The sequence below is a fragment of the Acipenser ruthenus genome, chromosome 22 (genome assembly GCF_902713425.1).
Source record: "Acipenser ruthenus chromosome 22, fAciRut3.2 maternal haplotype, whole genome shotgun sequence".
Classification (NCBI taxonomy): Eukaryota; Metazoa; Chordata; class Actinopteri; order Acipenseriformes; family Acipenseridae; genus Acipenser; species Acipenser ruthenus.
Window position 1 is genome coordinate 25,278,336 of NC_081210.1, and position 25,058 is coordinate 25,303,393.

At 37.5% G+C, this 25,058-nt stretch overlaps 1 protein-coding gene across 1 annotated transcript; it reads right to left on the minus strand.

The window, feature by feature from the left end:
- Positions 1-66: 66 nt before the first annotated feature.
- On the minus strand, positions 67-24,290 carry LOC117973625 (ubiquitin domain-containing protein 2). The gene is made up of 3 exons (XM_058996227.1): positions 24,056-24,290; positions 11,817-12,053; positions 67-2,901 (listed from the first exon to the last, which is right to left on the minus strand). The coding sequence occupies exons 1-3, from the start codon at positions 24,123-24,125 to the stop codon at positions 2,504-2,506; spliced, it is 705 nt and encodes a 234-aa protein (XP_058852210.1). The 5' UTR covers positions 24,126-24,290; the 3' UTR covers positions 67-2,503.
- Between the last annotated feature and the right edge of the window lie 768 nt (positions 24,291-25,058).

Here is a 25,058-nt window from a genome sequence, read left to right on the forward strand (position 1 = left end):
TAGTTATCAATTAATAAACTGTGCGGCATGGTAAGAGAACACCAGTTTCAAAATAATGCACAGCACTCTACTTTCTTATCTTTACTTTGTATGCCTGAAAAGAAGTTACATTATTTTGCAGGAAAGTTAACCTACATTGGACATTATGTTTATCAAGAAGGGCATTATGATATTCCTGGACTATAAAATAAAAATGTATCAGTTCTTACCTGCATAAAGGAAAAACAAAACAAAACAAAAAGCAGAAATCAATAACTGGTTCAGTCTTATTGCAATAATGTAGTAGAAGTTAAAAAAAAAAAATGTAACAGACACTAAAACACACTGAAATAGCAAATACTGTACTGAGATAGGTGGTTTACATTTTAGGATGCAATTTAAAAGTATTACAAAAACAGCTTTGTATTTGTATGGCTGTTTTTTTGCTTTTAAAAAAACAAAAGCATGAACAGAAATAACTAGTAACCCTCGTGTCTCAGAATCTGTCTTTATTAAGACTAAACCCTGGCACCCAAGAAAGCACACTGGACCATGTTGAAAACTGCTGTCATAAAATCACAAAAGCAAGGCACAATTTTTTTGGTCTGGCAAAAAGTAAATGTGAATTATTTAAAAAGCAGAAATGCAAGTTTCTTGTTTTGGTGCTAAATTTCTAATTGACCAAACAGATCATACAATGGGAAATAAATAAGAATAATAATAAAAAAAAAAAAACAGATTGTTCTATAATCCAACATTACGATTATTAATACTCCAGTTCCTTATTACCAAGGGTATGCCATGTTAGAGAGATCCTGAAACACAAGGGTTACATGGGTAGAAAGTCTAGGTTAGTAATGGGCAATTTCTTTAGAGGATGTTGGGGAATCACGGCTCATCTGCAGGGCTAACATTGGTCACAGGTCTGCCTCTTGCTGGCTTGTTAATGCACCTGAATACAAAGCATATTCCAGTCCTAAGGAACTCTTTTGTTTCTCTGGAGCATTATTAACGTGCGACTGCCATCAACAAAGCAATGCCTTTGCAAAACGCTCTTGTTTGTAGAGATACTGTTATTCGGTTAGTAAACCTATTCATTTCGCTAGGAAATTTGGCATGTTAACAATACTGTATCAGATGTTCACACGCATTTAGACAGCTCAAGGCACATTCACCTTTTTCTTGTTTCATTTTAAAATAACCCTGTTATATTTAATAGTAATTTGTACACTACTTGAGATTCTACACTACACCTTGCCCATGACTAAATCAGACCACAAACATAGAACAGAATATAGAACTCTTGTCTATTTGTTTTAAAAAAAAGGGTTTACTTTCATATTCGTAGCTCATTGTGGCTGAAATTCATGGCTTTTTTTTCTTTTTCTTTTAAAAAACCAGACATTTCGTCTTAACACACATACAAAACAGAATAGTTATAAACATTGTCTTTACATCCAATCTTATTTATTGTCCAGGTGTTCTTTATAGAATGGGATGTGCTGGTTTGAATGCAGCCTGCCCTGATTTGTATAGTATCTAGTGGACCTCAGAAAATAGCTTGCATTTCTATTTATATGTGTGTGAGCTTGGGCAGTTGTTTCTGTTTGTGCGCCTGTGTATGTGAGTACTGTGGTTGTTGCAGAATTTCCCCGATTTGATCTTACCTATATCAGAGTTCCTGTACTGTGTGCTTGGTACTGCTGGTGGTGGTGATAGTGGTGGTGGTGGGAGGGACCTTCCTACATGTGAGCTATAGGTCCATGGGCAGATCAAGTCACTGTGGTGTTTCTGAATTCATATTCTTATAAAACATTTATGCCACGCTCTTTGAAAGACAGCAACCCACCTGTGCCAAAACAGCAAACCCACTGTACAAATTTGACCATCATCATCAATCATCCGACAAATAATTTGACGTGGTTATCTAGACTTGACTGCTGATTTAACTTGCATGCAATCCAAAAGGCACCTATTGTTGACTGTCAGGCCATGGGTTTGCATTTTCTGTACACACATTGTCCATTACATAAACAGTAAGCTTCTACTTTTTATATACTTAGTACTACTACTACTACAAAAAAAAGGTATATACTGTACATGGTTACCCCACTAAATATTACCCTTTTAGCTCCAAAAAGAAATTATCAGCCAAGGAGCTACACAACAGTTATAAAAGCATGTGTCATTTTTACATATTTTAACTACTTCACTCCTACACATTTTCTTTTTGGTAGATCTGTAGACAAAAAATAAAAACAGTAAAATAAAAAAAATCTGCCTTCTGCAGACTACAGCATTGCTTACTATCACCAAGACAAACAGCTCTTCAGTGCGTCCGTTTTTCTCGTTCTCTTGACATGGGTCAACACCAATTTGCCTTTTATTTCCATCACAGACGGAGGATGATTTATATATTTGTACAAATTAGTGTGCAGAAAAAAAAGAGAGAAACCAAAGTAGAAAAAAAGAAATGACAAGAAAAAAAGGCTCAAAATATTAAGAGTTAGTTACTATTTTTTTTTCAGTTTTCCACAGGTGTTGGGCTCTGCAGAGGCTGGCTGACGATCACCTGCACTACATAGTCCTTGGAGATTTTCAGTTCCTCGAGTTTCATTTTATCTGTCAGAGGCCGGCCAGAAAAGAACCACCGCTGGCTGCCAGGCTCCACCCCCTCCTCGGAGTGCAGTCGTCGCTTCATGTGGTGGACAGAGTCCGTGCTGCGAACGGGCAGTTTGAGGTCCTTGCCCGTGGACAGACGCAGGCGGAGCTGGCACTCGTGGCCAGAGTTGGGGGGTGGGTCAGGGATGTCCAAAATCTCCAGGTCGCTCTTCTCTTCAATCATGTTGATGGGAGGAGCCAGGCAGTAGACTGGCAGCTGGTATCTGTTGCCCAGTTCATCATAGCATTCAGTAAGGGCACCTAATCAGACATAAAGTAAAAATAGAATTAATTTAAAGTAACCAGCTATTGAGTAGGGCTGGATAATACTGTAATGAAATGCTGATTATCAGCAAAAACTGATCATGACAATCATCTTATCTAATGTTTTAACTCCCATTACTTACAACTTTTCCTAGCTACTACAGAACCATTTTTTAATTTTTTTATAAATAAGTGATTCAGATTCCTATTAACTTTTGGTGACTGTCAGAAATATTGATCATATTTTGGTACAATAAATAATCAAGACTATAAACAAAAAAAAATCGTTATCACAATAAATTGATTATTGTTCCAACCCTCCTATTAATTCACCCCTGAACTCGCACAAAATAAATATTTTGCATATATTTTAACCAAACAATACATTCTAGAATTCTACATTGGTGGAAAGGAATACCATTCTTGTAATACAGTCAGCAACACTTATTCTTCATTCCTTTTCATTTCATATAGAAATAAACATCAACTCACTTTGTTTAGGAATAAAAAACAAAACAAACAATTGACTCATTTTAAATGATCTATTTAACATTTAAATCAGAATGCAATTCCATTCTTTTTCATTTACAAAGCAATAAAGTGTGACGGGTCGTCTCAAATGCCTCTCGTTGAATTAGTACAGCCACTTATTTCGGGGTATTTTCACTTCTCCCGAGCTGCCCCGATAAAGTGGTGCCGACTGTAATGTGAACTATACAGAGAGCTAGAGGAGCATTGGAATTATTTTCTGTTGTGTAGAAACAGATTTGCCACTAGGTGGAATAAGAGTATGTTAAAACACATCCCGCGTAATGAGAGCAGCCAGGGACTGGAACAATACTGGAGTCCTGCTTTTCAGTTATTAGTCAGTGTGTTACTGCAAGATTCAAAAACAGGAAGCTTGATCAAGCTTGCTGACTGCTTAACGGTAGCTCCACACAGCCCTACCTACACAGCTATCATACAGATATGTTTTCAGATAAACATATTTTCAGGATTACTTATCCGCATGATGCATTCTTACTTTTGTAAAACTATTTGAAAAACACTTGAGGATTACCTGCATTTTAGACACCTAACATTTTTTTACGAAAGGAAGAAGAACAATATTAATGGCAATGGTTAGAATTAAATTATAGTGCACGTTTTAGACAAAATTAATTGCTACATATGTATTCCCCCCCCTCCCCCCATGCATATTTTTGGTATGCCACAGTATTTGTAGTCCAGCTCTATTTTGTTCTTTGTTCATTAGCCCAACCCTTTTTTTGGCAGTTCAAGTGAAGCCAGACGGTCTGGTCTTGGCTCAAGCTTCTACAATTCGCCCACCTTAACTCCCACAACATGGCACGTTCATCGACTGCCAACTGGTGTGAGAAGCAATTCATCCTTTCCAAGAAATGCAATTGCTAAAATGTTTGAATTTGGTCTACTGTAAAAACAGCTGTCAGATTTATATACATGGAGTTGAATAGCATATAAATGTGTTAAAATGTTTCATCTTTATGTGAGAATAGTAATTAAAAGAAGGAAACAGTATTTAATATAAGAAGTACTGCAAAATGACAAAATTAGCGTTGGTTTTCCAGTTTCATTGCATTTTGTGATACAGTATGTTCAGAGTAACCAGGCATCCACGATCCTGCCCCTTTAAATATCAGATACATTTTTGCTTCTAAAAAATTATGGCATGATCATGACACATAAAGGTATCTCATGATTCAACACACAGTACAATTTGGAGGTATTCCTAATAAAGTGGCCAGATCTTGCCCAAGGCTTCATCACAGATAATTAACTCAGTCAGCTGAGAGAATAGTTGTGAAATCAGAATAAAACAATAACACAGGACTGGAACCATCTCCATGAGAAAACGGGTCCTTGTACATCAGTACATTTAAACAATATACACTGCATCAGCATTTATGTGCACTGTTTGTTAATACCCAGGATATACAGCTGACTGTAAAGGAAATGTTTTAAGCGATTATTAAGATGGCTATTCTAATTCCAGTTTACCAATACGGTGGGGGTGGGGGGGGGTCGGGCAGGGGGAGGGGGGTGCTCAGACACCTGGGAACAGTATTATTAAAATACTGGGGAACTTTAACCTTCTCATTTGTATGTTTTTATTATCTATTTCCTCCACAAGTTTTTCTGTGAAACAAAATTCTGTCAGTACATAAAAGTTTAAAAAACAGTAATTCAGCCATCGTCTTAAATTCTAAAGGATTGCGTTACACATAACATTTGACAGCTGACGGCATCTTACAGTTATCTAAGGAGTTTATTCAAGAAGGTTACCAAGTATTTACCAACAGTATTTGTCTAAATTCAGATTTGTCAAGATTGTCAAGAACTGTGCCAAATGCATGCATGCACGCTTAAGAACAAAGGAGCTCATTAATGGACTGCCAATGGGGAAGCTTAAAATCACAGTATATGGGGGTTATAGAGACTTCACAACACAACTCTCAGGGCTCGAAATTAGAACCGGCCTGCCAGCCTACTCTTGGGCAGGGACACAATACTGCATGTCACACACCAATATGCTGTTCTGGTTCATTTATTTTTTGGTCGTCTGACATACACAGCAAGTACCCTGTATTTTAAAAGGTGACCAAGAAATAAACAACCCACCATTTACTTTACACTCTGACCCTTCAAGCAGCTTTTATAGAAAAAAAGAGTAAACATAATTGTTTTGAAAACGCACCTAAGGAATACCAGCAGCAGAACTAGAAGAGTTGGTCAGGAAATTGTTGTTGTAAGAAATGACAGAGGAAAGACAGATACATTTTGCACCAGGTACTGCAAGCTGGTGCAAGGTCAAGTTCGGCAAATATTTACAGTGATAATGTGTTGATGCATAAAAACTTGTTTACTTGTGTATTCCGCAGACCAGCTGCATTACATGACGGGTCCACAAAAACAATCAATGTGTGAAAACATAACAGAACTGCTCATGGCTTTCCACACACTAACTTTGGTACCCACGCAAGACTGTCACTTTTCTGTCAATCCTACTCAATACCTGCACTTTTAAAAGTGAGATTATTCTGCTTAAAGTGCAGCAGGTTGATCTGAAAGGCATTTGCTTTAAAGTACAAAACTTAAAATCTACTTAATTTTTTTAACATTTTATCTAAAATGACAATGTAGTACATACTGGACCTGTAGAAATAGTATTCCCATTATGTTTCTTGTCCAAAGAACAGGTAAGGGACTGTATCATTACTGTACCACAATGAAATAATCGCTAGACAAATAAAAGGTAGTAAAATCTAATGGGAACAGTTACAGGGCAACAGTTACCAAGGTTCGTTAAGCAACGTTGCAAAGAAAAGCACAGCAATGGAGTCTAAAACATTACAGGAATGGTACAGCAAAAGTTTTTGTCCTTTTTGCTATGTAAAAGTAAGCCAAAGAAACAACCAGTGCCTACAGTACATGCTGCCTCCTGTGAATCTGGATATGCTGCATGGTTGGTCAAGAGGACTCTTTAGAAAGTTCTGTCCAACCCACCAGCGAAAAATGACTCTGGGTCATTATTAATTGACAGGTAAGGATACTTGATGCATGTCTGCCTAACTGGGAGCAGTGGTTTGAATCCTCTTGTTGCAGCAGGTACTTAAGGCTTTTGCAGGACACTGCACACATACTGCCCTGTCAAGTCAGACAGGCAACCGACAAACCAGCCAGCCAGTCCCTTGGACAGCCTGTGACCGAGTCTGTCGTCTGCCTACAACAGGGAGTCAGCCACTAGACAGTCTGTAACCCTGTCACTAATATCTATTCTACAGTCTTGTTGTCAGTCACTCTGTAGGATGGGTCAACTGGCCACAAAAGCTGCCACGCTTGAGGGGCATATATCTGGAATGCACAAAAATGTGTCTCAATGCCCTGTTTATTTATTGTTATCTCCAAGGGCAAGTTACGATACAGACTCTCAATTCTGGTTTTAGTTCACAATTCTGGACTTCAAAAGACACAGACGAAACACTAGCAGGCATTCATGTTCCTCTTTTTATATAAAAAGGACAACAATTCTATACAAACTGTAACTGTATATAGGAACACAATCAATCAATAAATAAATAAATAAATAAAACAAATAATAAAATATCACACACACACACACGCCTGAATCCATGCAAACTATACTGAATCCTGGATTATCTGCTAACCACATGCTAGAAACTATTTTGAAAAATCCATACAATAAATAAAGACTTAATTATTAACCAAAGCCAAAAATTCATCTCTGCGCTATAGATCTCAGGGTACATGCTTCACACCCCTCCTGACAAAAAGCAGCTGTGCAGTTTGTCACCACCGCAGGACGTTCTCACAGAAAAGTTGGCTGCATCATCCACTTTCCCCTTGTGGATTTCAGCCAGTATCATTCAGGGTTCCCACTCTCAAGACAAAAGCAGATATAAGAACTTATTCAATGCAATGGCTTTCTTGCTACTACCTAGACAATCAATACGCTGGATGTTTCAGGGACAGGAGTCTGTTTTAAAAGCCAGGCAGCCTCTGGAGCTGCCTCTTATTGATCAAGTCTATACCTCTTCCTCTTGTGCCTAAGTGCTGACATGTACTTGCTCACCTGGAGTGCTGAACCCCCTCCATTGAAGCCATAAAAGCCAGTCACTGGGACTCGTAACTTACACATTCTGTAATGAAATCTATTAAACAAAAGACTGCACAAAAATGAGAACAGATGTGATTAAAACAACTGCTGATCAAAGTAGTACATCATGGTCATTTCTGCCCAATTTGAGAACAACTAAACTGTTGTTATCCATAGACTTTTTAATGCATGTCTTAGCATTTTTAGTTTGAATTAAGACATGCATAACATCTGATTTTCAAGTGTCAGTTTAAGGCTTGCTTTCATACTCTCTGTGCAGTATAGCACAGTTAGCAGGGGCAAAGTAAAACGCCAATGTGAAACTCTAAACCACTATCTTCCAAAAGTGATCATTTATTGACATTACGATGTTCTGGATGCTGTGTGGCGTTGGGCAGTAGTTGTAAAGATCAGCCAGTTAGGAACATACAGTTAAACTAACCTCTTGGAGACCGACATGAGAGCACTGCAGAACTTTGATAAAAGCACCAATTCACACAGGCCCAGACTTGTGGCCGGTCCTGTCACAGCCAGGGGCGGAGCTTTGGTTAATGGGAAGAAGGAATAGTGTTTCTGTATCAGCTGGTGTTGGAATCACCAACAGTCCATTCATTTAATATTAAAGCAGCCAATGCTGTTTTTGATTAGAATGGGCCATTCTGTTGAAGGGGCATTTTCAACACAACTTCATAAGGGAGAGTGTAACATCTATAGATACTGGACCATTCCATGAAAATGGCATGTTTGGTAAACTGATATATCAGAGTAATGGCAAACCAAAGATGTTTGCGGTGATTGGCCTATCCTAAAGATGAACTCTATACATAAAATAAATAAAACTATTTTTTTTTTTTTTTTTTTTTATTACAGTAGAAATGTTATTTTCATAGAATTATCTTAAACTACATAATATGATGGTGGAACCCTCGTTCACTTCTGTAATTCCTAAAAATCTTTTAGTGTCATCTATGCGTTTATATTTGTATGTTCACTACCACTATGTATGTTTTAATTACCTTGAGTGGCAAACCATTCGTTTTTAAACGAGGTAGCATATGGCAGCAATACTGCTGTCTAACCCAGTTTTACTTCATGCAGTACGAGACGAGTGCTCGATGATATACACTTATCATACATTATGCATCCCTCAGACTCTGAAAACAGGTTAAATATGCAGTATTTACCTGGACTCTAACTGCCTGTTTTCCTGTATTTCTGTTACACACTGAAGGCTCTGGTTACTTTGTATTCATCTTTAATGGGCCTGGTTTAGGTTCGTCTTTGATGTGCAACACAGACACTGCAGGAAAGATTATTCTGCAATATGTCAGTTTTACTGCATTTTCAATTTGGACTGAAAACTACAAATATTTAATCCTAAAAACTCTCGGGAGATTAAATGTATCCATTAATATAACACACTCAACTAATTAACGATTAAATAAAAGACAAATCTTATCCAGTGCCAAGTACACAATTCCTTGCCTAAAAAAACAACAATATGACACCCAGTTCTAAATGCAAGTAAAACTGTAAGAGAGTGACGTTTGTATGTAAAGACAGACTTCAGGCATCACCTTATGATCATTATTTTCATTGTAACTAACGTGTGCTAAATAACCAATTTTAATCACAACTGAAAAGGAGGTTCTCTAGATACTGCATGTGTAAAACTATGAAGTGTAACATACAGCAAATATCGGTGCCTCAACTATATCTCCTTCACTGGAGACATGCATGCCTAATAGAGATAAAGAGAGACACCCTGAGAAATCCAGGATACTAAATGCAATACAGTATATGGCTGAACCCGGGTCACAGGTTGGTATCCATTAATGGATCCACTTTTCACAATAGCTCACCTTCTGATTTGCTCCTCCGTTTACTACATTGCAGTACAGTAGCTTCTCTTCTGTAATAAAGATGGATTTTTCAATTTGAACTTGCAAGTAGCCGACTCTTTTATTGATTCTAGCCAGTGACCAAAAAGCTTTTTCAATATCTATTTTAAAGTCTTGTGGTTATTTTATATTGATGTGGCAGTATGGGTTTCAGACAGGGTTTTAGTTGCTTTACAAATGCAGTTTCTTCCCTGAAGTACAGTAGATTGTAAAAATCCAATCACCGGAAGACTTGGGAAACATACAGCACTTAGAAACTAAGCTTTTGCAACTTTGTTAAGAGATGGTGTTACATCCTTTCAAAACTAGGCATGTTAGCACACGTACTGTACCTTATTAGATTTGGAAAAAAAATCTACGGTAAAAAAAAAAAAAAAGAGCCCGGTTGTTTAGTGGTGGGACTGCCTCAACTGTCAAAGGGCAAACAGGAAGCCTGCCCTTCAAACTTTAATCCACTTCCCCTTTTAAACTGTGAGCGTCAACTTATAAAAGACACATTGTATATGGTTGTCTACCCTGCAGAGGTCTGTGTGCATTACAACTCCAGTTTAGTCCCTGGAAAATAAGTAGTTGTTTGACAGATTTTGAAATTTCCCTGTATAAATCACAATTGCAATTGCACAAAGATCAGCAAGAGCATTTTTTATTTTTATTTTTTTTAAAGATTTTCAGGCAAACAGAAATAACATACATACACACACAGACAGACACACACGCACGTATATATACACACACACTCACACACTTTCCCCATGGTTTACAATCCTTTTCTTCCTCAATATTCTCGGGAAAAAAATCTGGATAGGATGGTAAAAACAAGTGAATTGTTTTGTAATTTACAGCTTTTTCTGAGTTTAATCAGGAAACAGAAATCGGCTCAAAAGAAGTTTAAAAGGGATGTCGTGTGATCAAAAAAGAAACCAGAAAACTTAAAGCACTAAGTTTAATGCCTGCAAGTACACAGCAAGTATAAAGCAACAAAGATGCGTCTTCTAAGGAAACAGCATGTTTCTGGCTTTGAGGACGATGTGTAGCATTCTCAACGTCCTACTCATAAATCGGCTATTTTTAAATAAGAAGAACATGATGAACAACCAGCACAATCTGGTGCAGTACAATCTAATTGCTCTATATTAAACATGACTCAGAATCTCTACTGAATTTCTGCGGGTCTAATATTATGCAGTACATTTTAAAATCAGGTAGCTAAATTATAAAAAGAGAAAAAAGAAAAACACCCTGCTTGTTTTTAATAATAAACAAATATTGAGAAGGAATGAAGCACAGGCGAGACACAGCACCCATGAAAGTGGACCTGCATGCATTTGCACGCCACTACAGCATTAACCAACAAAGAAGATATTTACTTTAAACCCTAAGGAGGTTACAGTCCCTCCCCTCCTTGGATAACTAAAACATTCAACAAACCCCCGAATCTCACTCCAGGCCAGATATGCATGTATCTAAACATGCACAGAAAATCTTGTTGGGCTTGGTATAATGCGATTGAGAAAAATAGTTTGCATTGAGTAAATCAACTAATCCAGTAAACTGCATCCGTGGTTGTACCAGGTTGTTAGGCTCACTGAAATGTTTGTGTACTGAAGACACAGACTCAAGATCATAGAGACTGTTTTCTCTTTTCCTTTATAACTGTCAATCAAGCTCTTTATTTATTTATTTTTTTAACATGGTCCGCTTTGTTGTCTGGGTCTCATTGTGTTGTACAGTCCAATGTGCATTGCGTGTAATACATTCCTAATGGGGATCATTTTAAAAACAAACCACTCTGCTCAGGGAGGCAGGACCAGAGCAACAAACAGAAACTTTTGTTGAACTACATCATATTATTAAGCACATTGCCAAACGGTTGAACCCCTATATAAGATACTGTACAGGGCAATACTGTCACCTTATCCATACATATAAAAGGTTCACGGTATGATTGAATAATTGCCCTGCTGAATACCTGTCATTTCAACGCAAAGGGACAACAGAAAGAATAGTTAATTCAGCAAGGCAGAACCCCATGTGACTGGAGCAAAACTGTCCTGCAGTAAAAAGTCTAAAATGTCATTAACCTGTCAGCTCAAAATTACATATACATTTATCAAGTCTTGACTTCAGGCATCTTTAAAATAAGTCTGGTAGTTTACTGACGTTTTAAATTAACAGGGTTGCAGGCTGTTGCACAAAATACAAACCGCATAGAAATCAGACATTTTTTGCCCAGAGGCTGAACACCAAAGTAATTATAATGTATTTTCCTGCAAGCCAGACTCCTCTCAGAATAAACCTGGATGTGTATCACTGAAAAACAGGATCAGAAGGCACCTCATCTATGGGCTTCACCTCTGAGAAAACAAACAACCTACCGTGCGGTAAAGTTATATTCGCACCATCAATAATGGCCTGTGCCAGTTCTTGGTCATTGCTTTCAAAAGCATGGGCAGCAGCCTTGAGGGCATCCCAAATCTCTTTGCGTCCCTCAAAAGCAGGTGCAGTGTCCCAGAATTCATCCCGCTTGCTGCGAAGTTGTCCGTCTGTCATGGGGTAATCACTCTTCCATTTCGGCTTCTCTTTCTTAAGGGGCTGATTACGACCCAAAGCAACTAGAAGAAAAAAAACAAAGAAGACACAACACCATAAGATAAATACACTATGCATGAAAGGCAAATCCATATGAAACAACCAAATGCCTTTGTAGTTTCCCAAACAGCAAGCAGGTATACATTTTGAAACTGCAATGGCAGGCACTCTACATTATGCAGACCATGGCAAGATTACACAGATGGTTTGATATAAAACTGCAACAAGACACAGCAAAAACTTTGCAGCTGAAGTCTTAGCCCAGTACAAGAGCACTCTTAAACACTTTCACAAGCCACCCACCCACCCCCAATACACCCCTCTTTTGTGGTTGATGAGGTATTGTCTCTAGAACAGGAAATGTTGCAGCAAAGATTTTCAGTAGATTCCTACAGGGCATGCACACCTCTGTCTCCACCTGCTGAGGTTCTCTGCAACACTACAGATTTGTGCGTTTGGTACATGAGAGTGCATTTCTAATAACAGATATAAAAATATATATATTAAAGGAACGTATACAGATTTCATAGCGAGAATATAATATGATTTACCATAAACAATTATATTATAACAGACCACCTTAAGGGACACAGTTTTGAATGCTTCGACCGTTTACAAAAAGGAATGGTTAATTTGGCAACATCTTGCTACAATTATTCCAAACCTTTGTCTAAAACACATGTTCTAACAAAAGAGGAATGACGAAAATTGTTTCCTTCTGCCGGATAAAGGCAGCTCTTCTCTGAAATGTGATTTTATTTTGCAGTGAGTCATACTGTTGGAGATTTAAGACACAGAAAGGACCCAGAGTTACTCTATGTTACATATTTTATTGTATTTTACTTGCTTTTGTATTCTATGGCTAAACATTTGACTTTCTTTCATACCACTCATGCAGTGCAGTAGTCTGTAACTGTACACTGCATGGGCCACTGAGCAGATTATTCTTGCAGGTCAAAATAGAGACACATATAAAATATGCAGAATTTAATTTGTTACGCCTACATGGGTGTCGTATAAAATATCAAATTGAGGCAGATTGAAATAACAGTTACCACTACATTATACAGTATAGTCATCTTGTCATCCCACAGCAAATGTATACTGCTGTGCCACCAAAAGTTAAAAACACTCCTACAATACGGTCATGGACAAATGAATACCCCGAACAACCCAACAAGTACAGTACAAATCGCCCTGTAAGAAGTAGTAGGGTTTAAGTCTCTTTTTAATGGAAAAAGCTGTCATATTGAGCATACTGCATGCCACTACCAAGTGCTGCAGGTCTGAAAAATCAGAGCCATGCTGCTTTCTCAGATGTTTCTCAATCTGCACTCCAATGCTCCAAGCCTCCCGGCTGCCGTACCAAAGAAAGGAAAAGCTCAGAACGTCTTGATGCACTCTGAGAAGGGCTGTGACTTCTTGATGCACTCTGAGAAGGGCTGTGCATCGGCAGTGTCTTCACAATACGATACGTATCACGATATCAGAAATTAAGTGTGAAACACAAATTACTCAATTATTGCCCCAGTGCAAGTGTTTGGAATAAAACAGGTCCTTGGTTTAAAAAATAAACAAACATTCACACAAGTTGCTGCGCTTTTGTTTTCAGATTCATCTTTAAAATAAAATTATTTAAAACAAAATTACACATAATAGTAAATAATAAACAACAACAAAACAACAACAATCCATTGAATTGTAGTTTTTGGAATGTATGTACACTACCCTCTCTGCCTTGAAAAGGTTTAGTTTTACATGCCAGTATAATTCACCCCACTCACACCCATTCACACCCCACTTCGCTTAGCTCGCCAGTTCAAGTCGGCAAAAACATGCTTTACACACAGTCGATACAGTACCGGGGGGTCACTATATTGATAAGCAAGAAAAATATCACGGTCAACCCTAACTCTGAGATAATAAATCAACCACACCTTTCACATCTGTTTTAACCATGTCTAAGGTAAAACAAACTCTATTTAACTTTAATTGCATTATATCAAAAATATACCCCTGCTTTAAGTATACTGTAAAATAAATGTACATACTATTTATTAACAAGACAAAATGATATGTGTTATTTATTAAACAACCTGTTTTATTCATTACTACACCAGTGTTTAGGATTTATCATTCCTTCACTATAACTGGATGTTGGAGCGTTGAGTGCAGACACCCCTACATTTACAGCCATCTTAACATCTTAACAAACGTTTGCCAGGAGAGCTCAAAAGGAAATAGCTTACATTTTTGACAATTGCAGTGGAGATGGAAGAAAAAAAAAAAAAACACTGTTGAAGGCACCAGCTAATTGCTTTATGTATCCACAAAGATTAAACCACTTACTCAATGGAATACAGGATTAAAGCTTGCTCTTCTGGGTGGTTTAGTGCTGAAGTCCTAAAGAATGACTGAAGAAAATAAAAATAGCCGCTTGCCAAACACCAGCCTGGTGCCAGCAATCGACCCAACTGCAATTGGGTCTGTGTAATTTAGGGTGATCCAAGAACAATGTACTGTACAGTACAACAGTACGTCCTATCCTTGTATGCCTTGGCTACAGGAAAAAAAAAACAAAAAAAAAACACATCAGCAAAAACGTCTGAGACTTTTTCCTCACTGGCATGGGAAACCGTGTTAATATAAAGCCGGGGCAGTGGTGCTTTCATTTTGATACTGAGGTTGGTCCTGGTGAAAAACATGTTTAGACTTGGATAATTATATACATATAAATACGTATTTTAATTGAACAGTGTTTGTTTTGCTTTAAGGTATGTGGGGTAAGTATTGTCTTATTCACTATAAAATCAAACTTGTGCTTTTTTTCCTAAAAACATTCAGCTTTTACATAAAGTAACTTGTTTTTACATTAGTGAATTTACAAAAAAAAAAAAAACAGCAAACCTGAGACAATTATATTTCCAGTAGAAACATCATAAATCAATTTTCAATGCATGAAATACACAATTACTGTATGGTGCAATAAGCCATCACTGACTTATTCATGTGTTCTTTTATGTATCAGCATAAACATTTTAAGAAATGTTTTGGATCTACCTACCCAATTTCCACACTGTCATTGTCCCAAATAAAGGTTTAAAATGTTGCTTTGAAAGCAATCGGAGCCGATTAAAAGGACATTGTACCAAACTGTGTACAGCATCCTTAAAACATCTTTTTGGAAACCAGCATTATGTGACAAACAGAAAAAAAGCAACATCAAAGCAGCAGGCTGTGTGGTCCAGTGGTTAAAGAAAAGGGGCTTGTAACCAGGAGGTCCCCGGTTCAAATCCCACCTCAGCCACTGACTCATTGTGTGACCTTGAGCAAGTCACTTCACCTCCTTGTGCTCCGTCTTTCGGGTGAGACGTAATTGTAAGTGACTCTGCAGCTGATGCATAGTTCACACACCCGACCGCATTTGCACGAACACAACACTGTTCAACAGTTATCGATAGTCCTAGAGCATTGTAGTACCAGCTAATGTAATGTGTTACAGGTTTAACGACTGTAGTTATGATTGAAAAAAAAAAAAAAGATACAGGGACTGCACAGTGTTGCAGCATTGTAATATCCACTTACAATTATTGGCACTTAGCAGATAAGTGCAAGTACTGTACCTGTATTTTGACATTTATCTCGTTATCACCTGCAGCATTTTAACATCCTGATAAGATACTGTCAACAATTCTGTCCATGTTTTTCTTGTTTAGATTCTCACTGTTGCCTAAACAAATCAATAACAAGCTTAAGTAGCTTAATGAAACTTAACTCAAGTTGTCTTCAATTTGAATTGGTTTGGTGTTCCCTCAGAAGCCACTGCGATATAAATCTACAGAGTACACAGTACCATCTGGTTCTCTATGGCATGCAAAAAACTGGCTTCAAAACTTACTTTGTGAACAGTACAGTAGTGATCAGATGTAGTCTCTGTTTCTGTGCCCCTCTATGTCAGGAATAATCATTTTCTGATAACGAACACTTTGGTCACTTTGAAACTAGTACCCTCCCAACATAATGAATCCATACTAAGGCACTGCAGATTGTACTGCTGTTGACTGGTTCTTAATGTTTGGAGTTTAAGTGGTGTAATGCTCAGACCACAGCACATGGATCGTTTTTTTTTCTGACATACTGTAGCTTTATTTTCACTGAGGGGAGCCCCATTCTGTCACAACAACCGGTAAGTTTCCAAGCAGAATAAAGCACAAGCAGTATTGAACAGAGACTGACTTTGATGCTGAAGATGATGACAGTTCCTGTAGAATACCCAAAAGGATCTTTTTGTAGATTCGATTTTTCTCTTTTTGACTTAAATACATAAATAAAAAATAAAAAATAAATTTTTACACACATGAACAGATGGGGAAAATCTGCCTTCATTTTTCCAATTCTCACATGTAACTTCAATGTAACTTGAATTACATTTGCCTGCCATCACTGTATACAATCTTGCCTTGGTATCGTCTGATAGCACGTAGTTATTTTCATAGCCAACTATACATTCCTTCCCATCTCTAGACTTGCAAAGGGATTTTTTATTTATAGGTCTTTTGAAAATCGTCACATCCCCTACAAACATGCTGCAGGCAATGCTACAGTAGCATTAAAATGGTAAATTATTTAACAGAGTGGGATAACTTCGCTTGGAAGAGCCGGCAATATAAATCTCTACCGGTTTTGAACAGCAGTACAATAATTATGTTTTAATTGCTGTAGCAGAACCACAGAAAATCTACTATACTATACCATTGAACAATTGCAGCTAGACTGATATACAATTTCAAATCACTAATACTTTTACTGAAATGTTATAATCAAGTTTCTTTGATTAATTATGATTTTAGGTGCAAGTGTACTGTAATAGTCCAAACCAAAACTACAGTAGCAAGAATCAGCCCTATACAAGTATTGTTCTCCTTATATTTTCATAAAACACATTAACAACAAACTGAACTGAAACTTATGTTAATATAACCACCACAATAGTAGACATCAGGGTTCATAACATTCTTAAGACAACTGAAGCATATTTATTTTGCTTTAATGTAGGTTAATTTCACAACATGTACACAAGCTGACAAACCTGAGTGCAGTTAAAATGTGCAATATCTGGTTAAAAATAAACCAACAAATATAACATGTGTAGCATAATATGTAGGGCAGTTTTCCAAAATGAATGTTGATCAGACACTCATTACTCAATTATATATCTTACTGACATTAATCAGATATTTAAACTGTGCCCTTGAGAATTAGAGTACTGAACATGCTCAGTACTGTAATGCACATGCTGGGAAATCTGGTCAGAGTGCACCATGCATACGTACATTATTACAAGAGGGAGCTCAGGTCACCTGTGTATCAACACAAGGCTTGGGTGAAAGCTGTACGAGAGAGAATGTGTTAATGTCACCTGAAAAGAGGACGCGCTGCTGACGGCTGGGTCTGACAGGGTCGCTAGTGCTGACTTTCAGGTGCCAACGACCAATCGTTGACCTATCCTGGGCACTGTAATCAGCCATCGCCACCCTGCCATGATGCCAGATCGCATCAACATGCTTTTGTGCAACTTCGGCTCATTTCCTCAGATGAACGTGAATTGTTGGCCGAGAGCATCCAACTGTGCAATACTCGATGCATGCAGCAATTAGAGGTTTGGTTTTTTTCTGCTAATTACTAACACACAACATAGCAACCGAAATAGCATGCATTATTCACCTTATTCAACCAATAATAAAAAAAGGAAAAGGAAGCACAGCTGTTATATGTTACAGAATATTGCCACTGTACGGTATACTGTACAGTACCTGGCACATTAGATCTCAATGACAAGAAAAAAACAAACCAAAAGATCAAGAGATCAAGCTGTAAAACTCAGAATCTGGAGCCTATTGGAAAACCAAAGATATTTCTGCTTCTATCTTGGATAAATCAGTAAATATAAACCTAATATTTCAATTCCTCTTTGCTCTTGGCCAAAAGTATATTTGCATCACCACTAAACACACTTTATTTACAGCAGAGGAACAGTAATGTACAGTAAATGACATTTTATTTAAAAATATTTATTATGACTTCCTCTTTAAATAATCCAAAAATCCCCAAATCAGGTCCACGTGGGAATAAAATAAACACATGTTTATAAATATTATTTCTGTCTCTAAACCTTCTTTTAGATAACACTATGTATTTTCATGTCTTTGGTCTAAGGTGCTGAGGTGCCAAGCAATGGGCTGATAACTCTCTGAGCACGAATGGCAGAACCATCCTTCAGGACCAGAAATGTCCTGAGATAGGAAGAGAAAAAAAAAAAAATCTTTGCTGCATCCCAAAGGACTTGCACAGCCTCTTTTAGCACGCATAGAGCAAACAAACAAGGGTACAAAAAGAATATGCAAGATTGTACTGTACATCTGTTAATGTCTTATTCATATCTATAGTTTACATTAAACTCGACTGCTTAATCCATATCAATGATACACTGCCACTCACACCATTAAAATAAATCTCTTAAATGTGCACATTTAATATATGCTGGGTCTGTACAAGTACTGTACAAAGTGATTTGGGGAGATATTCTTTAAACAAATCAACTTAGAAATCCAAAGTTACTTATATTATCTAAAGAATTGTACAGTATTTTCATTATGTACAGTAGTATGATCCAGTAATGAACCCAGCAAAAGACACTGCCAGTGACTTGGTAAATTATAATAGACAATGAAGTCAAAAACAGCCTGACATCTTCCCTACCGTGTGAAACACAATAGGAGCTTTACCCGGCTGACACTACAGCGTTTAGGGGCCTATACAGTGAAGTTAGCTTTTCAGAAATGTGCAGATTTGTGAAGGAGCTACATTATCCTTTCCAGCCTCCCCCTCCTTCATCCCACAGCTCTCCATGTGACAATGACCCAACAGCAGCCTACACAACACGGGCCACCATGCAGCCTACACAACACAGGCCACCATGCAGCCTACACAACACAGGCCACCATGTGCTGGCGATGTGAAAAGCAGCTTTACACACATGGCTGTCATTTAGTATTGGGTTTTTAAATACATTTCTTTAGTTCAAGCCTGCACAAGATTGTTAACCAATCACTAATGTCTTTAGGGCATTTAAACAGAAGGTCAACCCAGATGTAACTTTATGCATCCCTAAAGACAATACTATTATCTGTGGAAAGCGTATTGGCTCACCTCAGGTGAAAGAACAATCGTATTAGTTATTAATGCCTGTGCAGGGACACAAACTCCACTTGCACCAATTTACCTGTAACCCCCATGCCGCAAGAAGAAAGCAAGCATATTTTATCTAACAGTAACCAAACACTTAATACGTTTACTATCAACATTTCTGTGGCAACTGCTGAATGCTACTGTACATAAAGGTGTTACATGTACAGTACCCTGGCATGTTCGTGACACCCACTACGTCTCCATTTCACCAGTTATTTTTCTTGTTCATGGTTTTGGTTTACGATGAACCTTGAGCATCACTGTTACAATTAACATTGTATTTATTGCAAATCTAAAGCAGTATTGTCTAAAGTTACAATGTATGGGTACAACTGTCTGAAGTACAGAATTTGCTGTATGGTTTCTGTTTAAGGATATTCTGCTTGCTGGACATGGATACATATTAATAACAATGTGAATTGGGTATACACTGTAAATAAAACATTTATCAAAAAAGATAAATGTGCATCACAGCTGGCTATGCTGCATGGGGTAAAACATTTTTTCTTTTAACAGACTGTTAAGTTATGCTAGCTTTCACAAACAACTCAACAAAGTATTCATGAGGGTAAGGCATGCGTTTAATTAAAAATCACTTGTTACTAATCCAAATAACTTCATTTGAATGCCAAATATGGTGCTAGATAAATATGCATACTACAGGGAAAGCAGTGAAAAAAGTGATATTCACAAAAATGCAAAAAGCTTTATAATGAAACGGCCATAAAAGGGGCTCCTAATAAACAGTTTGTCTTTTTTTTTTTCAAAATCCTAACCTATAGACAGTGTTATGGCAAACACAAATCTAAATCTGTCACTGAAATCCACCACTTTAAAATAACTAGAAGAGCTAGCACATTTTTCTTCACACTTCTTTTTTATTATTATTTTAAAATGACAGAAAATGTACTGTTAAAGCTGCACCAGTACATATCCTGTTTGACTGTCATTCTCAAGCATGACCTGGGTTTTCTGGACTTGGGGCATTGAATATCCAGGGACCTGGTTTTATAAAAAACCCTGGCAAGAAAATACTCGAATGGGAAGCCTATTTACTATTTAGCACTGGTCAGGAACTCCATCCCACACCCTAATAAATGAACACAGTACACCCTTACAAAAGAAAAGTGTACAACCCTGAAGCAACGCTATTCATATTTCAATGTAATTACTTAAACCACAGCTGGCCAATGCATTGTGCAAGGGGCAAGGGACAGTGTGATACAGTAATGCAAAGAGACTACCAGAAGATACAGCAGCCCATTATGGAAATGACTGAGTATGGTAGAAAGGACTAGCTTTTACACCATTGTTTTGCCTTATCCTTTAAAATAATTGCTATTCATGTTTCTCCATTAGAAAATGCATCCTGTATTTACACTGAAACAACAGTTCCTATTTAACTGGGGGGGGGAGGAAAAAAAAAAACCCTCAAAACTGACCTTTGTTATTCATAGAGTATTTAATGAGTAATTTCATATGTTCATAAAGGTTTGATCTGGTTAGGAAACCCCATGTGCATGGTGATGTCACATGCAGCTGTTATCCCAGACTTTGTTCAATAACCTGACCACACTGCCAGTTCAGGAATGCACTGCTAGTTTGAACACTCAGATGGTTTAAGTGGAATGTGTAGGTTTCAGAATGAGTAAGTTTTCACCTAAAACAAAACAAAAAGTGTATAAATAGGCTAGTAACAGTATCACACTCTTAATCTTAAATACTTGCCGCAGCCAAGATATTCTAAGAATGTTTAAAAGGATTTGCTGTGAATGCTTCTGAAGCCAAAGAAACAAAGGCTTCCTTTGGCACTTGGAATCCAACCTCTCTCCAGACAAAGCACTCCTATTCCAGCCACAATTTCCACAAGAGCACTCATAATAATAATATTTTGCAGTCAAGCACAGACAGAAAGTTACAGGACCAGTTCTGTGGAGATGAATTCCATATTTTTCATGTGTCAAAAAATTGATGGTGGGATTAACGCAATAGAATGAAATCAGCGGAGATAATTTAATTCATAAAAAAAAAATGTAATATTACTGAAGATGGCCCTTATGTGTCATTTTAATGAAAGACTATTTCTCATAGTAACTGCAACATTTAATGTTGCATTACAATTTATTGCAGTAAAACGTAGGACGGCAACTCAAATCACATTGTAGCACACGACTCGTAATTTACATAACAGTAAAATACTATCAAAAGTTTGGCTGACTTGAGTGCAGCGCTTAACAGTGATGAATTTTCAGTTAACACATTATACAGCACAATGTAAAGTGGGCAAACTGTCTTTTCACATTTTAAGCTAATCCATTATTACAACTAAACAATTAGGACTGTGATGTTGTATTATATGTTCACCAAAGAGGTTGACCTGTGTGCTTACAGAAAGAGAACGTGAAAGAACACCATATTTTAAATATCCGATAGTCGACTCTAGCTAATACAAACCGGTTGTGACTGGGCAGAATCAGACAATATTTTTTGTAAATCATTTGTGCAGTTTGGGTCACATCACTACAAAAAAAATAAAAACATCATTGCACTCGATAAGGTACAGAGAAGGGCAACCAGGCTGATCCCAGGGCTTCATGACATGAGCTTTGAGGCAAGGTTAAAAGCAGATCTCTTCAGCCTAGAAAAAGAGAAGGGAAAGAGGGGACTCGATTGAAGTCTATAAAATCAGACATGGTATAGATAAAGTGAACCCAAGACACTACTTCAAATTTAGCACAGTGAGTGGAACGAGAGGACATAAAGGCAAGCTGAGTAAAAGGAAGTTTAGAACAGAAGGCAGAAAGCACTTTTTTACACCGAGAGTTACAAATGCATGGAATAGCCTACCAGGTGATGCAATAGGATGTAAAACACTGGGAACATTTCAAAAAAGATTTGGTGCATTTAAATTAGATCTCCCTAGTATGGGAGAATGGGACGAGTCCTGATGGGCCGAATGGCCTTTTCAAGTTCTCATGCATAACTAATATCATCTTAGACAGTGTACCGTAATATTACATTTCACCGGTGAGACCATTCAGTTGCCACAGCAGCTTTCAGCATTCATTTCACTATGATAATGTGTTTATGATTATAAACTGGTTCAGAGTCTACGGAACCTTTCAAACCTTACAGTACTACTGCACCGATAAAGGCACATCACTGATTATTTACTTGATAAAAAGCAAGATTTCTGTACTTCTCGTTACCTTCTCAGGGCCTGATTAAACGATTCTGCTATAGCGAGGCAATGACACACTGATAAAGCTGCCCTATTTCTCTAATGACAGCTAACAGATTGCACCCCCCTGTGTATCTGTCAAGTTGCAAGATGTACCTGCATTGCTAATTTGCATCAGCATGCCTTTATCTTCAGGCAGTGTCACCGCTTTATTTGCTGTTTTAAACAGCCTTGATATCCTGTACAGGGTGACCACAGGAAGCTGCAGTTGTTTTGAGTAGTGGGTATCCAATGCTGGTTCTTTTCAAATGAATGAACCAGACTGCCACAAATGCACATGCTTCACTTAACCAGCAAGCTGTTGTCTTTAGCTGTGCCCAGCTGTCATAAAGCTTTCATTTTTCAGATGTTCTGGGACATTTTCAGTAATTACCTCGATTTGCTAAGTCAGAAAAGCTGTTACAAATATTTAAGAACCATCCAACACAACCCCTCACTGTCATGTGTTGCACTGGGAAACTAAAAGGCCTAAGGTTACTAAACTTTGGCACTAGTGTCTAGTTTGCACCATCTTCTTCTCAAGATGGAAAAAAAAAAAAAAACAACAACTGAAATACATAAACTGATATGTTAGCCATCAACAAAGAAAAATATAACCCTCACGCTCTCTAAAATAAAACAGACAACTGAGCATAGCTCTTTGTTTTGATTCTCAATCCCCTCCCGCATCGCTTCAGGGACAATAGCAACACTAAATAAATGAATACCATCTTAGCAACAGTGAAACCAATACGTGTCCCAAAAAAAAAAAAAAAAAATAGGAAAAACACATCATGGCTAGCATAAACATTTACATAACAAAACATCTTAGTGTAGTCATTATTTATAAAATAAAGACCAATAATAATAATAATAATAATAATAATAATAATAATAATAATACGACTAACTTCTTCTCTTTACTCCTCCCGGGTGTTACTTTGCAATTGCTGTTTAAATACACGTATAGTTGTGACAATTTTAACGTCTTTGCTTATATATATATATATATATATATATATATATATATATATATATATATATATATATATATAGCTAAACAGTTTCCAGTGTTATTTTTTATGTTTTAAGGAACGGTTCTACATATGCGAGGCTGCTCGTATTGCGAGCCACTTTAAGTCTTATATAACTATCATTACATACATTACATTATTATCTAAATCTTTCCGTTGTTTTTGTCATGTTGGAGATTCACTCTTCCTGGCTGTAGCTGCTCTGCAAAGCCAAGTGACCCAGATACACAGAAGGTGTAAACTCATATATTACCAGCGAACACGATTTAATAAGTAAACACGACGAGGGATTCAACGGCTTTCATGTTTTATTTAATTTGCAGAAGTGCACGAATTGAAATAATGCTATTTACATACAGGCCCTGCTGTCTGGTAGTGTGCTCTCACATAACGGGGATTTCGTACTCTCACATACTGACTGTAATTGTAAGGCAAAAGAAAATGTTGACACGGCGCCGACCTAAGATAACAATAACGGCACAGATTTTTATTTGTATTTATTTATTTATTTGAGGTTACTTACCTCCAGTTCCGTCTGAATTTTCGTTTAAACTGCCCGAAGAGTCATGGTGAGAGCCCACACACCCTCCCATGGGTTTACTAACAGTACAACCCCACGGTCTCCGTTTTTCCCCCCAGCCCCAGCACTGAAGTCTCTTCTTGTTTCACAGACAAGGAATTGACACACAGCGAGCATCAGCTGGGAGGAGGCGGGCTGTGCACACATCATCACAGGGTGACTGAGGAAGAGTGAGCACACTGAGTGCACTTAACAGCGACCAAAATACCATTACAGATTACTGTGGATTACAATTCAAGAGGGTTTTAAAAATAGTGCTGTTTCAAAACAGTCTCTAATGTTAAAGTGCATTCTCACCAAGATACGAGGAGAAATAAAATCAGTATTATCAGGAATCCCCTTTTAAATCCACAATGTTAAGGCATGTTGACAAATTGCCTCGCATACAGGCTGACAATGCAGTTGCAAGACATCGGAATTACAAAGTCAAATGCTTATTTATGTTTTCATTTTCCCTTGAGTGGGATTTATAAACATACTGCGTGCTCTTGAAAGAGGTTTTCCACAAGGTAAAGGTTATCCATAGTTATCCACGAAGTGTTCAGTGGGCAGAGACGCGGGAACGAAAATGAGAGGGGGAGCCACCTTCGGGCAATATTTAAATATCTACAAAATCGTCATTTTGTGTGCATTTCACCATCAAAATATGCACAGACCAAGTGAGTTTCATAAGGAATAAGCCACAAATTTGCAATCAAATGTACTGTTTTTAGATGTCTTTTTAAAATAAACACAAATAAAATATAAAACACAACATCATTCATGTTGGCTTCACTAACTGTAAAGTGTTTCAAGATCTCCTAGTATGAGTAAGAGAAAGACGCACTGTGCAGCTGGCAAAGTCTTGGATAAACTCAAAGGAATGCAGCCTCAAAATAAGGGAGGCGGTTTTGATGACGCTAGTCATTTTCTAAATGTAATCTTCTCTGGTTCAATGTAAATTGAG

Bases quoted from the DNA above. Each gene is read 5' to 3' on its own strand.
- LOC117973625 (XM_058996227.1), bottom strand. From the start codon at position 24,125: ATGGGAGGGTGTGTGGGCTCTCACCATGACTCTTCGGGCAGTTTAAAC. The intron at 12,054-24,055 runs GTAAGTAACCTC...TTTTTCTTCTAG, and splicing joins AAATTCAGACGGAACTGGAG to TTGCTTTGGGTCGTAATCAG. The intron at 2,902-11,816 runs GTAGGTTGTTTG...ATGTCTGATTAG, and splicing joins GAATATAACTTTACCGCACG to GTGCCCTTACTGAATGCTAT.